Source organism: Ursus maritimus, unplaced genomic scaffold (assembly GCF_017311325.1).
Source record: "Ursus maritimus isolate PB19 unplaced genomic scaffold, ASM1731132v1 scaffold_1, whole genome shotgun sequence".
In the NCBI taxonomy this organism is placed as follows: Eukaryota; Metazoa; Chordata; class Mammalia; order Carnivora; family Ursidae; genus Ursus; species Ursus maritimus.
In genome coordinates, this window is record NW_024423343.1 from 54,765,430 (window position 1) to 54,780,592 (window position 15,163).

The window sequence follows — 15,163 nt, forward strand, 5'->3', positions numbered from 1 at the left end:
TGGTTCATGTATCTTAATATATGTTGTAATGTAGGCAATTTAAGACAGTTTTTGAAATCAAATGGGCATGTATGGATTCCATCTCAGTTCTACCACTTTATTAGCTGTGAACCCTTAGGTAAGTTATATGCTTTTACCTCTCCTATAATGTTCCCATCTAGATAAGGGCATTGCGGTGTCCACTCTTGGAGTGTTGTATTAGCTGTGTAATTAGATATGAGGCACATACAGTGCCTCATAAAGGGTTTTGTCCCACCTAATGAAAGAGTAGTTCCTCAAAGGTTTATTTTAAAATCAGTGGTTTAGAACTGAGAAAGGAGGGACCCTAAAGGTTTACTGAATCTTCTGAGATGCCCCACAACTATAAGCATTCTGGGCTTCTCGTCACCTTCCAGAAAAACCACACCTAACACAAGCCAGCTGTCCATATAGGTGAGGGCATCCCACCAAAACATCTGCTCTGAATCAATGTCAGCTTCATCTTCGAAAGATATCTTGAATCTTGTTTCCACACCTCACTCTGCCAGGGACAGTAGAATTTAAAATAACCAAGAAGACACAGAGAATAATTCTTTGAAATTCAATAGCTGTGAAATTGGGAAGTGGAGTAGGTGGGGCGCTTATGTCAAGCCCCTCACACTTCATAAGCAATTTGATAACTCCTCAATGCCTGGTGGTATTAATCCCACTGGCCTTACATATTTGGGTTAATTTCCTTTGGGGTAAGCTTTTTCACACCCCATCCAGCCAGAGAAATAAATGCTTATCAAACTCTGAAAGATGCCGGTGGGTGGTTTCTTCTCAGTGAGTCCTGGTCTCCAACACCCAGTCTGCTCTTCCCGCAGAAGCCTTCAGAGTGAATTCCACTGCCTATAAGCTTTCTGGCTGAAGGACACAGAGCCCTGAAAGTACACCGAACAATAAGCTTGTGGCTGTGATGAGTGACTTCCATGTAATATTTCACTTTGTTCTCACAGACACTTAGAAACGAGGAAACAACTTCAGCCTTACCAAAGTCACACTACTAGGAACCAGGGAATCCCAGAGTTGGACTTCTCTGTTATTACACCCTGGTGCTTCTGAAAATCAGGAACAGCCTAAGAATAAGCATGCTATAGAGGGTTCTTTGTTTTTTTTTTCCCCCTATGAGTAGAATTTCTACATCAAATAACTGGTTAAAAATGACTGTTTTTCTTCATGACATCCTCTAGCTCATTCCCATTATCCTTCAAAATGGGTCAACATCACCCGGCCTTCCATTAGTGACTAAAAGGTGCTCTTCTCCTCTCTGATTCCCAGTGTTTTACCTTTAAAGGGAACTCTTTCAATGAACTGATACATTGTTGTTTTCAATCTTGGCTCTGTCCTTCCAATCCTTGTCCCTGGGTATCTTTCAACTCCGGCAACAGTTCCCCACATCGCAGGTTTTTCTGGTGTTGAAAATATCAGATTTTGCCCACTTGCACCTTTGGAATCTGTGCAGGGCCAGGATCTCTGGCACAAATCAATATTCTACGTTAGAGAAGTGCAGGCATGAGCCAATAGAATTAGTGAAGTAATTTACTGTGCCTTGGCTACAGCTGGTAGGGACTGCAGAGGGAAGTGAGCAGATGTTTGTTTGATAATGGCGGTTTCCTCCAGCGGTCAGAGCCCAACGCCCATACTCCGTTAGCAGTCTGTCCAGCTTAATAAAATAGGATAAGGGAGATTTGGGTTTCCTCAGTTCGTAATGCCAATTGAGTTCTCCTTCTACTATTTCATTGCAATGTTCCGTGTTTTTCATGGTTATAATATGGAATAATATTGTATGAAGTTTTAGATTTGTTGTGGTGCAAAAAGGCAAGGATTTGGATGCAGACAGGTCAGAAACGGTTACTGGGGTCACAATTTCCTATAATTATAGGCATTTCCTATCATTAAAATGTTCAGGAAATCATGGCCATTGACAGCCCATGACAAGCTTGATAAAAATTAAAATGGCAGCAAGAAGCATATGAAAGAACATGCCGGTTTTCCTCTTTTTCCTTGCAAGGTAGTAATTTACAGAAGTTTTGTTTTCTTTTTCTAAAATATTATAAATAAACTTGTATCAATAAAAAATTCAGTCAAGGAAAACCCTGTTTCCTTGGGATTAACTTCTGTCCTGGCCTTCATGCCCAACTTCCTGGGGTGGAGGGGGGGGAACCAAGACTTCAAGGGTAACAGTGTCCTCTTTTGCAAGGCCCCTGAGGAGACGACAGTACATAAACTATGAACCCACAGTAAGTCTTGGTATCTACTTTGGTTTTGTTTCTTCTTTTGGATCTTATCTATACCCTGAAATGTTTATCGAAAAGTATTCAGCCAAGATCTATTTTCTGAAGCTTACTGTGGCAAGGTCCTGAGTCAGGTTCACAGGAGAGATAACTTATAAATGAGAGTATAAGAAATGTACAAATATTAACAACACAGGAAGACTGACACAAACTTTGGGGGGTGAGGCCAGAAGAGGGTGTTTAAAAAATGAAAAGATGAGACAACATTATTTTTTTAAAAAGCCACTTCAGCTTGAAATCTTGGTGGAACTTGCATAGCCAGAGGCATGGCAAGGGAAAGGTGGAGGAGATGGCAGGGGATAGAGGCACAGACTTGGTAAGAGACCAGAGAGGAGTTGCATGGGCTGGACAGAGGAGTTGGTGGCAAAGTAGCCAGAGATAAGCCTAGAAAAGAAAAGAGCCTAAAGCTTGAAACACTTTGAATGCCAAGCTCTGCCATATGGATTTTATGTGGTAGACTACTGGGCACCACTGAGGGGCTCTGAGCACAGCCTGTCCAGTCAGTTCTGTGATTCAGGAAGGTCAATGGTCATCAATGTGTAGGTTGAATTTGTGGGTACAGAGTAGCAGGAAGTTAGGGGATAATGAAGGCATGAACTAAGATGGTAACAGGAAAATGAAATGGAAGCTAAGCTGAGGACTTGATGTTAAGGGGCTAGAAGATGCAGAAATTCCCAGATAACTGGGTAAGGTGGTGGGAGGGTGGTAGTTCAAGAGGAAGGAAGGGCCAGTGGCAACTGAGGTTTCAAACCTTAGGAACTGGGTGCCATTAAAAAATCTAGACCATTGAAAAAAGAACTGATATGGAGACACTGCTGGGTATCTCAGCATGTCAAGTGCTTTCATGCAGCATTTCATCTCATTTTCACAATTTTTATTAGAAGCTATGTTATTCCCACTTTACTTCTAAGAAAACTAGGACTCTGTTCATAGCCAATATGACCAAAGTCACACAGATAGCATGTGGGAGAGTAAGGATTTGAAGTCAGCTCCATCTGGCTTCAAAGTCTATACCCCATTCCAGAGGTTTTTCTATCTGTGCTCTAAAGAATTCTGGAAATCCTCAGAAGCTCCTTGGGATCTCCTGAAGGGGCATGATGGACATTGAGCCTCTGGGGTCCCATCTTGACTTCAACCTGGCTTAAGATTTCCTTTAATGAAAGAGTTTTCCCACTAGCAAAACCAGCACGTCCTATTTCATCTTAAAAGAAGAGAAGGGCTTATTTTTGGACTCGCTGAATTTGAGAAGCACATGCAACAGGTGAAGTTGTCTAAATGTTAAATATGAAGAAATGATCTTAAAAATGGTACAGGATCAGAAGATTGTGGAGGGGATCAGTGCAAGGGGCTGCTAGTTCCATGCAGGTATTAGCTTTCTAGTATAAGTAATAACATTCTTGCATTTCTAGTATTAGTAATCACATTCAACAGTCATGTGGTGGAATGGCTAGGAGTTCCTAGTTGCCCCATATTGCTGGATGCTGCTCTTTTGAATGTCTACACACCCCTGCTCCCAACAGTTGGGTATCCAATTTATCAAGAGTACTTGGACTTATCCCCAAAACAGTTTCTGGCAGTTATGTTTGTTTTTCTAATTCATAATTTTATTAAATAATATGTAAACCAATGCTATATGAATACAAAGGAAATAAAGTCTTTCCTTAAAAAATAGGTTGAATTATTTGGAAAGAATAGACAAGTTACTTTGCCTTCAAATGAGATTGGAATAAGATTATTGTATAATATTGGGGAAAACCATAAAAATCTAGACAAATTATTATTATTATCATATTTATTACAGCTTATACTACAAGAAAGCTGAGTTGACCTTCAAGCATCAGACCTTGGCCCTTCATCAAAAGAGTGGGAAATTACTGCATATTGGTAAGTTTGAAATGAAAATAAGATGTTATATGGGTTTATATGTATTACTGTTTATGATGCTTATTTAAAATTACTTATTCATTAACCTACAACCAAGTAGGATAAGAACCCGTCTACCATGTATTTCTAGCCCTTGAACAGAAAGGGGATTTTTACCACTTGAGCACAGGCCAATCACTTGACTCTTCTGATCCTTAGGTCAAACCAACTAGAAAATTTGGCAAGGAACAAAAAAATTGTTGAACTGGGTTGAAACTTCCTAGAACCAATCAATATGAGAAGGGACAGGGGTGAGAATTTAGATTTTAAATGACTTAATTATGATTTCTACTTGGAAAATTATGTGGAAAGAAATTTCTTCTCATCGTAAATATATGTAAGCTCACTTATGACTCATCGGTACACTTCTGCCAATCTCCGCAGTCATATAAAATAGGGTTCCAGGCCAGGCTAGCAGGGAACGGACTGCTGGGAAGACATTTTTAACTGTGTGTGCAAGGTCAGATTTTACTTTGCTGCCCTGGAGAAATACGAGGAGCTGGAGCAAACAGAAGGAGAGGCCACACTGCTCCCCAGCAGCTGCTGCCTCGTGACCCGGAAGCCCTGAGCGCTCAGCACCAGCCATGAGGCCTGTGTCTCTAATTGGCACTGCAGCCAGCTAAGACTCTTCCCTTTGTGTGCCCTAGACTGCCAGAGCCAGAGAGACAGAGAGAGAGAGCGAATAATATGTGTGTGTGGTGTGTGATCACCTGCTTCCCTTCTCTTGTTGCCATGGGTTACGGAGCCCAGAGCCGGAGAGTGGGGCCAAGCACTCGGGGTGGAAATAACTGCGTCAGCCTCTGAAAAAAAGAAATCAGAAATAGGGAGCAGGGAAACAATGGGCAAAAGAACAAAAATCAACATCCCAAGGCAGCCTGACTCTGAGCGAGCAAGCCAGGCAGCCGAAACGAGAGCAGCCCTTCATAAATCTAGCTCCCACCAGACACGTCGGTCTAAACACCAAGGAAGAGAACAGAACAAATGCAAATGTCTACAGCAGTCCTATGCCTCTACCCCCTTGGGCCTTACGTACAGGTCTAGGATCCCCCTTGGAGAAAAACAAAGTCTGTTAAGAGTTAAGTCAACAGCTGTCAGGAATCGCACCCTATGCATAGCATTATGGAGTACCAGGCACTGAGTGGAGAGACACACCAACAGGAAGGAGGCTGTGACCTTGGGGAGGCCACTATTTAATTAGGCATCTTAAGTCTGTAAGTCAGGCTTGTTGTGAACCCTGCACCCAAATACTCATTACTCTTCTTATTTGATGGTCCATCAGGGAAAAAAATGTGTTCCCCCCTCTTTCTATGGCTTCTGAATATTTTATATGAAATGTCATAGCTTTTAGAAGTAGAGGGGACTTTTCAACAAAGTCCAATCCCCTGATTTTACAGCTAGAAAAACAGGCTCAGAGAAATTAGGTACCTTGATCAAGATAACCCAGCCTGTTTGGGGCTTCTTTGTTTGGTTTTGGTTTTATTTGTTTGTTTGCTTGCTTGCTTTCTGCAGAGGAAGAGAAGGGGAAAGAAGAGTCTTAAATGAGGCAGCTGTTGTTTTCTTATATCTGCCTCAGATTGGACAGCCAGGAGGTGAGAATCCCACATCTCTTCAGACTGAACTATCAAGAAAAGAGATAACTAAGATCCCTGCTTTTCTGATAGGACCACCCACTGCCTCTGGGTGTGAGGACAAGGGCCGCTTCCACCAACGTTGCTCAGTCCAAGTCTCATGGGTGGCAGGACGTTTGGAGGATGATTAGGAGGGACATGCTGGCGAAGATGTGATCTACAAGCCTTTCTAACTCAGACCATGACACCACTGTGAGCTTCCAGGGGCAATTTCTTCCTTCTTTGACCCCTGTCAGAGGACACGAGTCCTCAGTTACTACAGTGCCTGTTGACTTTTGCCATCCTCTCCTTCCTCAAGGTTGTGGTGAGCCTGTGTTCTTCCCGGTTACCATCGGCTATTGGCAGGAAACTGATTCCACGAGAGGCTGTGGCTAATCTGCGTGCCTGAAGGGAGCTAGTTGACTAGCCACTTGCCAACTCTCTTTCCTGCTCTAGCTCCCACTTGCTAAATACAGCGAGGTGGCCATTCTCTTTTTGGCTTCCAGTGTGTCTTGCTACCTCAAGAATTTAGGCTCTCACATTAAACCAGGTGAGCAGTTGTGTCAATTGTATGCTTCTGGCAGAAAGTGTAAAATTGTAGTATCTACCTGATGCCAGTAGGGTAGAGATAACTATGGCTGCTTGACTCCATGACCCTCCTCGAGAAGGCTAACGTCAGAGAGGGATGAGCATGACCCTTCGTAGAAGTGTGGCAAGGTTGTCCAGCTCTTCTGTCTCCCCTGAGCTCCCCATGGGGGTAGGGTGGGCAGAACACAAGGAGAGGCTATGCCACAGCCTCTGTGAAAGTTTATCGGGAAGCACTAGAGAGCTCTGGTGCTGGGAACACATAGGGAGCTGTAGGCTATACCCTGGAATGCAGACTGTCCCAGGAAACCACAGGAGACAGGTGTGTCTAGGTTCACATCCCATCCAAAGTACCACAGCTATTCCAAAGGGAAAGAAAGGGGTTAAGCTTCTCTCTGCTAAACAAATTAATCCAGATCCTAAATCCTGCTTGTTATTAATGGCTAGATATCCTTGAGATGGATTCCTCAGCAAGTCCTTTGATCTTGCTGGCCCTCTGGGGGCTGCAGATTTCTCTCAGTAATCAAAGTCCATAGATCTTTTTTCTTCAGGGGTTTATCTATACTCCATGAGGTTTTCAAAATCCTTATACCACGTCCTTCTCTATTTCACTTCACTCTCTTCTGCTCTTCCTCTATCCAAATCACTGTTATTTACCTTTCACTTTTGATCTCCACACGGAATTAACCTTTCAGAGTTCTGGGATCAACAACACACCAACAAGAAATGTTTACAGAGCACCTACAGAGTATCACCCCAGGGCCAGAGCCAGGGTATAACTGCAAAGACAGCAGATGTGCTCTGTCTTCATCACACTCATCTACGGAGTCAGAAAAGTCAGAGGCGGCAAGTTTCAGTAGAGAAGAGGGGGAGTTGGGAATGGAGAAAGGGAAACACAGGTACAAAGACCCCAACTCAAGAGAGAGCACAGCAAGTGAGAGAAACTGAAAGGAACTCAGTAAGTTGAAAGCAAAGGAGGGATGATGAGAGATGCTGTGGGAGGAGGCTGGCAGGGACCAGGTCATGAAAACCTTTAGACCTTCTAAACCACATCAAGGAATTAGACTTTCTCCTGTGCGAAATGGGAGACATTGAATGTTATAAGCAAGGGGGTAGTGCAATCAGATTTGAATTGAAGAAAGATGGATGCAAGACTGAAGGGACATGGGAGTGTCTGCAGGGAGACCAGTTAGGAAGAAAGTGAGTGGGGGTAATTACAAGAGTAGTGGCAGTGAGGATGAAAACTCTGAAGAGTGGAGACTTATTTAGAAGTGGAAATGCCATCTGACATCCGTGTGGGCTGGTGCATGAGAAGAGCATGGGCTGCTCTGAGAGGCCTTGTTAATTACTGAATAGGAATGCAAGGATGACTTCAGATGTCGATCATGGTGCTTGCCCAATCACAGCATCTGCTGAAGGAACAGGTCTAGAGGAGCCTGTGTTAAACAAGGTAACCCTACTCTACCTGGTCCCAGTTGATAAGATCCAGGGTAAGCTCCTGACCCAAAGGCAGGCTGCCCCTAGGCTGGCCAGCAACTTGTGATGTGGCCTGGCCTATTGCTATAGTCTGGACCAGTTTAATTTGCTCTCTTGAGAATATAAACTATGAAAATGCCAAGAGAATGAGTCAGTTAGTAATAAGAGCTGAAGTTTAAAAAGGATGGAGCAAGAGGGAACATATGCACGCTGGTTATAGGGAAGAGGAAGTTATAAGAAAGCAATAGCAGCCGGTCCTCAGAGAAGACAGAATGCAACAGAGGACAAAAAGAAGCAGAAAAACCAATAGAAAGTATTCCTGTGGTTCCTGAGAGCAACAGAGAGCATAGGTACTTTCTAGAACTATCTCCAGCCCTGAGCATTTTCTATTTCAAATGCTGTTCCACAAGCATCCTTGCAATAAATCACCCCCATAACTTGAGAGTCTGTTCATTGCAACAAAAGAGCATTACCAAAACATGCACCTAATATTTTGCCCAGCATCATGTACTTGACTCTGCCCACCTTGCTGCTTGTCTCCAGGGTGGTCCAGAGATGCTTGCCTGTCCTAGATCCCTCGAGGGGAAGGAATTCTCTCATCCCCGATGACTTTACGAAAGCTGCCTTTGGCGATACTCAGTAGGTACATCAAAATCAGAAAGAATGTAAAGCTTCATTCCAGAGATTCTGCTCTATGGCAAAATTTTAAACCCATGACGTGTTTCAGTGGGTTGAAAATGTCTTTGAACGTGTGCTCCCATATCCAGAGCTATGATTAATTACAGGTTGTTGCTGCTGGTTATGCCTGCAGCTCTCAGCAAGAAAATGAGTAAAAAGTATTTGAGCTTTTAACATTCTCTATCTGACAAAGAGCCTCTTTAAAAGAAGGAAGGAAGGAAGGAAGGAAGGAAGGAAGGAAGGAAGGAAGGAAGGAAGGAAGGGAAAAGAAAAGAAAAGAAAAGAAAAGAAAAGAAAAAAAACAAAGCTGGGTGTAATTTATAACAAGGTTCCCATATTTTCTGGGCAGCCTGGGCCCAGCCAGCATCTGTCCTGAGATGAGCTATGATGGAGGCAGGTGAGGTGTGCTGCTTCTTCCCCACACACGAAGTCATCCTCATCATGCTCTCTGCACATTTCTGAATTAGTTCCAGCTAGTTAGTGTCACTGCAGGACAATTTAGACTGCCATTGTTTGAGTATTCAACATACTCTTCGATGATGGATTCCCAGAAAAGGCGAAATCCATTATTTACACACAGTAGGAAAATAAACCTTCTCCCCAGCCTACAACATGAGATCGGAAAGCTTTTCATTTTAGACAGTTGGAAATTTTGCATTCAAGTGGCTTTGTCAACTCTTTTAATCAATGTCTTTGGAAAAACAAATTTAGCAATTTGGCTCTTTTATTCAGTAGGGGTGAGGGTATTAGCTATCAATGAATGGTTCATGGTCTGTTAGCCGACACTGGCTTGTAATAAAGTGCTGCTAACTGACAGCTGTGCCTTGAGGTAGTGTCAGAGTAAAACAATAACAACAAAAACCCTCCAGAATTGAAAAGTACAGGTAGGGAAGCTCAGTTCAAAGAGCATTTCGCCCCAGCTAGAAGAAAAACACCCTTCCCAATGGATCGAAGGGGTTCCCATGGTATAGTCACAATATTTCCAAGTCAATACAGCAGGTTGTTGAGGTTCTCTGAGCTCCCTTTCAAGAGATGCCCAAATGTTCTCAGCACTGGGGCCAGCCCGGGGGGAGGATGTGAATGGTGTCCAGCGGGCCGTGGGTCAGGAGGTGAGGAGACCTCTGCTTAACAGCAAGTGCTTTGCAGGACACCACTTCGGTGGCCGAGGAGACTTTGGGTGGTGGTCAGTGTAACCGGATTGGGGCAAAGAACTATAGGAGAGTATTTCCCAAAGTGTGTTCCTAGGAATGGATTGGGTATAAAACATGAAAAGGAGTCTAAGGTCAGATTAGTTGGGAAAATTATGGGTTAAGCAAAGCTACACAGGTTGTAGGACTTCTCGAATCTTTTAATAGGCTAATTAATCTGTAAGAAAGAGTATAGTTTGTGGTCTTCTCAGTTTCTTTTTAGCAGGAGGACCATGGGAACTTTTTATGGAGTAGCTCATCTCTCTGGACTAGTATGCTGTGAAAATTCTTTTCTAGGACTCATTTCTGTCCCCCTCCTGAATCTTCGAAAGAGCCTATCATCTTGTCTCTGCTAACCAACTTAGTTCTGATCTCTTCCTCAGGCTCTTCCTTGCCCTTGCTCCATCATGTTTTCAGCCTTACTCTTTGACATTGAAGGTCCTGTCAGTTGTCCCAGGGATAACACTGACTCCATCTCACCCTGACTGGGGCCTCCTAGATTACACTCCCGGGTGCACTCTTCATGCTTCAACAATCATCTTTCCTGGTACTCCCCCACACAGGATCTCAGAGCCATGGTTCCCTGTGGGAGGCTCTGCTCAGCCCCCTTAGTCCCTTCAGCAGGCAAAGTTGAGCTGATTAGCCAGGGGCCACACTAAAGAGCCACCTCACTTCAGGGCTCCTCATGGGGACACGTCCTGTGCAACCTCCATCCTCTATTGGGCTCTGAGGTGCTGTGAGGGGCTTACAGACTCCAGGAGGCCTTCAGGGGAAGAAGGAGAGCTAAAGTTGTTCCCCCACCCCCTGTATATTCCCTTCCAAAACCCGTCACTTTCTCTAATTATAGTCCCTTCCTGCCTTGCATAAGCAGCTGGCTTGGGGCAAAACCATGAGAAGGTGATGCTGTTCTCCCAACCGCCACTGTTTCTTATGCGCCATCTCCCAGGTATCCCCTTTGGAGCCTTTTCTCACCCACCCTCATCTACCCTTTTTTCCCTGTATAATCTGCTCTTATTTGGTATCAGTCATTTACACATAAGTATAATTTTAAGCCAGGTTTTACCTCTCTGGGGACGTTTAAAAAATATTAGGTAATTAGGAATGGAATGAGTGGCCTCAGGAAGTAGCTCTCCTCCCTACATGCTAAAACCCACAAGGTTGCCTTTGCAGAATGCTAGTCCTGGCAATGACATCACGTAGGAGAGCAAATTCAGGGGACTAAATAATTCTGTGCCACTGGCTAGGCTCCCAGGTGGTAAAGGTGGATAAGCAGATCTCATATTTCGAAAAAGTTATACCTGGAGCCAACCATTTAGTACTGTGATTACAGCTCTTACCAGCTGAACTTTCCTGCCATTTTTTATATTTTTATGTCTTGTACTGCACAATGGCATTATTATTTGACTGTGCCATATAGGGAAGAAGACAAGAGAGTGACCCAGAGTTCTAATAATGCATTTTCTCTCTTAACATCAATGGATGTAGAGTAGCTAACTCACACCGCGGTGGTATTTCATGTTGCTGTATTTCCCAGCATGCTGTGGCTCTACAGATACTCAAGTATTTGAAGATGTAAAATGACAAAAACAGAACCAATAAGGAGGAATTGAGAAGACGGAACCCAGTTTTCCTTCCATTCCTGTCAGAAGTGACTCTGTGCCAAGCCATTCAGGAGACGCTAGCTTGTCCTTGGGGCTGAGGCTGGCCTTGGCAACAGGGGGGTCTCAGAAGACCAACAGGGGGAACTGAGGACTCACCTTGAGCAATGTATGTTGTCAACACCTGTAATCCCTTCATCAACTAGCTCAGTGCCCATATTTAGTGAACTGAATCTATCAAATTTAAAACTGAGCTTGGAGCAAACCTTATCTGGTGTGTTAGGGGACAAGACATCAGATGAACCTTCATTTTTCTTTATTTAATTCTACCCGTGCTCTTCTTTTAAATGAATGCAGTTGCAAAAAAAAAAAAAAAAAAGGTAAATAATCTTTACCTCATAAGATTATTGCAAAAACTAAATGACGTAATTCATATAAAGCAATTAACAAAACACAGGCCGTAAGTTTAATAAATGCGTGTGATGATGACAATGATAATATACACATACCTTCTTCCTGCCATCGACAAGAGGTCTGGGCTCAATCATTTATTTTAATATTATGAAAGTGTAGGGTGAGATATCTTTGTGGTGATAGAACAGCTCTGTATCTTGTTTGTGGTGGAGTTTCATGTGTCTATACATGTGATAAAGTTGCATAGAATTACACACATATACAACCGAGTGCCAGTAAAATAGATGAAGTCTGAATAAATTACATGGATTGTACCAATGTCATTTTCCTGGTTTTCCTTGTATGTATGTAGCTATGTAAGATGTTACCATGGGGAAACTGGGTGAAGGTACAGAGGACTTCTCTGTACTGTTTTTTGCAACTGCCTGTGCATCTATTACAATAAAATAAAAGAAATTATTTTAAAATAATTAGAAATTATTTAAAATTATTTAAAAATAAAAAGGTTCTAAGAAAGGATTCATGGTTTTCCCATATTTTTATAACTTTTAAAAGATTTCATTAAAAATATAGATATTCTTATGTTTCCTCATTTATTGAAAAAAAAACTTAGGAGAAAAATTCTCATCTCTTCCTAGAGATTACTATTGTTTAAATGGGAACCATTTCTGGAGCACCTAGGTGGCTCAGTTGTTAAGCGTCTGCCTTTGGCTCAGGGCGAGATCCCAGGGTTCTGGGATCGAGCCCCACATCAGGTTCCTCCACTGGGAGCCTGCTTCTCCCACTCCTCCTGCTTGTGTTCCCTCTCTCGCTGGCTGTCTCTCTCTCTGTCAAATAAATAAGTAAAATCTTTAAAAAAAATAATAAATGGGAACCATTTCTGCCAGTAAATGTGGTTCCACAAGTTTGAGAGAGATTTATGCAAATAGCTGATTTATAATATCACTCACTTTAAAATATTTTATCCTTAGGTATACAGTATAGGTGTTGAAATTTAAAATGTTGTTGAGCAGCTTCCAACTGTTAAAGTAATAATAAAATCAAATGGTCATTACCGAAGGGGGGGAAACGCAAGCACAAGTTTAAAGAAACTTTATAAAGAAAACAGATAAAAAAGTCCAATACGTTCTTAAGAAAATTATGCACTTTTCCATCCCCAAATAATATATTATGCATTATAAGAAATCTATCTGTCTGTAAATTCACAGAAAGACATAAAGCTCTGTCCATTTGCTTCCAAAGGAAATTCTATTTTCTGCAAAAAGCGGCTCAACTCAAAATGAAGGGACTAACTTACATTTGACCACTAGGTGTCACTGTTGGTGGTGGCGTGGGCTGTACGGAGGGGGAGGGGAAATTGAAAACAATCTCTTACGGGATTTTTTTGGATTGTGGGATTTTTTTGAACATAAAATTCTCATATTATTGCCATTTTGCCTCTCTGTGTTAAGAGGGATGACGTGGAAAGGAAATAGAAAAGTATGAAGATAGAGTTCTTGGAGAATTTCTGTACTTAGGGCCATCACATTGCTTTAGGAGGTGGGAAGTGTGTGGCTTAACTATGGAGCTATAATACCCAACAAAAACTGACTATTAAACACAAGCCCATTTTAATAATTCCCTAGCCACATGGCAGGAAAGCAGAAAAACATCAATTACTTCATGTTCAGAGAGGGAAGCAGTCCTCAGCCATGTCTGCCTGGTGCTCAAGAAATTAGATGAATAATTTATATCAGAAAGCAGAGTGAGGGTCAGCGTGTGTGAAGGGGATCTGAGGAAGGAGCTATCGAAGCACGTCAGAAACACCATCCGCAAGGCCACAAACAAAGCCTGTTGGAAGAGTCTCAGGAAGTTGAATGGGATTTTTTTTCCATCAGCTATCAGTGAGGTATAATTTAATTCTGGACTTGGCTATAAGAAATGGGAACTTTTTCAAAGCCCATGGAAAATTCAACAATGAAAAAGAGATTTTCCTGGTGTTGTACTTGGCACAGGACTCCAGCGATAGCAAGATGGGTGGTGCCTGTCTGGTCTCTGGAGGGGGTCATCCTCTTCTTCAGAGCAGCCTGGGCCTGCTGCCAAGCCTCAAGGTCAGGGGCCTGTTCCTGGGGACCCAGGGGCATACCCAGGATCTGTGGGCCCGCTGGGCTCATTGGCAGAAACCCGCAAAGGAAGCTGCATGTGCCAGTGCTATTTCAGGCAAGCGTCTCTAGCTGGAGCTGTTATTCTTTCACTTTCCTAAGGGGAAAAAAAGTTTAAGAAAACCAAGGAGTTGGGATGGAAGGGAAGTTGGAGGATAGAGCCCAGATGAAGGGTAGAAATCCCTAATGAGCATCCAGAGGAGAATTTTTTAAAATGGAGGGAGAAGTTGACCAGATGGTCCCCAACTTTTCATACTCGAAAATATTTCCTTGCTCATTTATGTTAGAAGCTAATACATGAAGTGATCATTTCTGTCCTCTACTTTAGACATTTCTCAGGGCAGTATTAATGGTTTATTAAATACGTTCACCGAAGGCAAGTTAGTGAGATAATCATTTAATAAATGAAAAAAGAGGAAAATAAGCAGCTAACATGAGTGCTAACTCTATGCTAGGTATTATTCCCAGTGCTTTCTAGGTATGAACTCATTTAATCATCAAACAACCTTATGAAGCAAGTAGTATTATTATTCCCATGATAGATGAAGAAACTGAGGCAGAAAGTGGTTTGCCCACGGTCACAGAGCCTGTAAGTGGTCTGCCTCTATGGTCACTCATCAAAACAGTCACAAAATCAGGACCAAACCTGGAGTACTGACCCTCATCACCCAGTTTCTCATTTTCAGACCACCTTTTGCCATCTTATGATTTGTGAAATGTCTTTCCCAAAGTCAAGATGCTAACCAGAGACCCACAGAGTGTTTGCCCAGAGGGATTTCTTCACTAGCTATGTTCTGACAAAACTCTACAACAAAAGATGAAAGACGTGCTAGAGTGGGAGGTACTGGCCCTTGACAGTCATGCCTCTCACGGCTAACCGCCCTGAACACCACCTCAGGTAAGCCCTTGTGATATCTCTCTGGACCCACTTACGTTCTCATTTCTACATAATGCCTGGTCAGAGTCCACTAGCTCTATCAGACTACATATCAACCTCCCATTGTGATCTACATGAAAGTGACTTCCAGAAACTGTAAGTAATAGTACTTTGTATGAAGACACATCTTCTCCAAGGGGTTTTAAATGCCTACCCTCCAACACACCACACATATACACTACGCTTTTGCCAAAATAAGTTTAAACCGGTTGTGTAATTGTACACAAAATAGCTGAGCCTTCACAAAATGCCTTGTGGGCACTGACTTGGGGGGTGGAGGGAGAAACAAAGAAAACATATGT

The 15,163-nt window shown here is 42.7% G+C and overlaps 1 protein-coding gene across 1 annotated transcript in view; it reads right to left on the reverse strand.

Annotated features, from left to right (window-relative positions):
- Positions 1–4,539: 4,539 nt before the first annotated feature.
- Positions 4,540–15,163, reverse strand: part of LOC103659601 — a 122,634-nt gene continuing 112,010 nt past the window's right edge. The window contains exon 5 of the mRNA XM_040636603.1: positions 4,540–5,038. Within this exon, the coding sequence (XP_040492537.1) occupies positions 4,976–5,038 (63 nt within the window). The 3' untranslated portion in view covers positions 4,540–4,975. The remainder of the gene's footprint in view (positions 5,039–15,163) is intronic.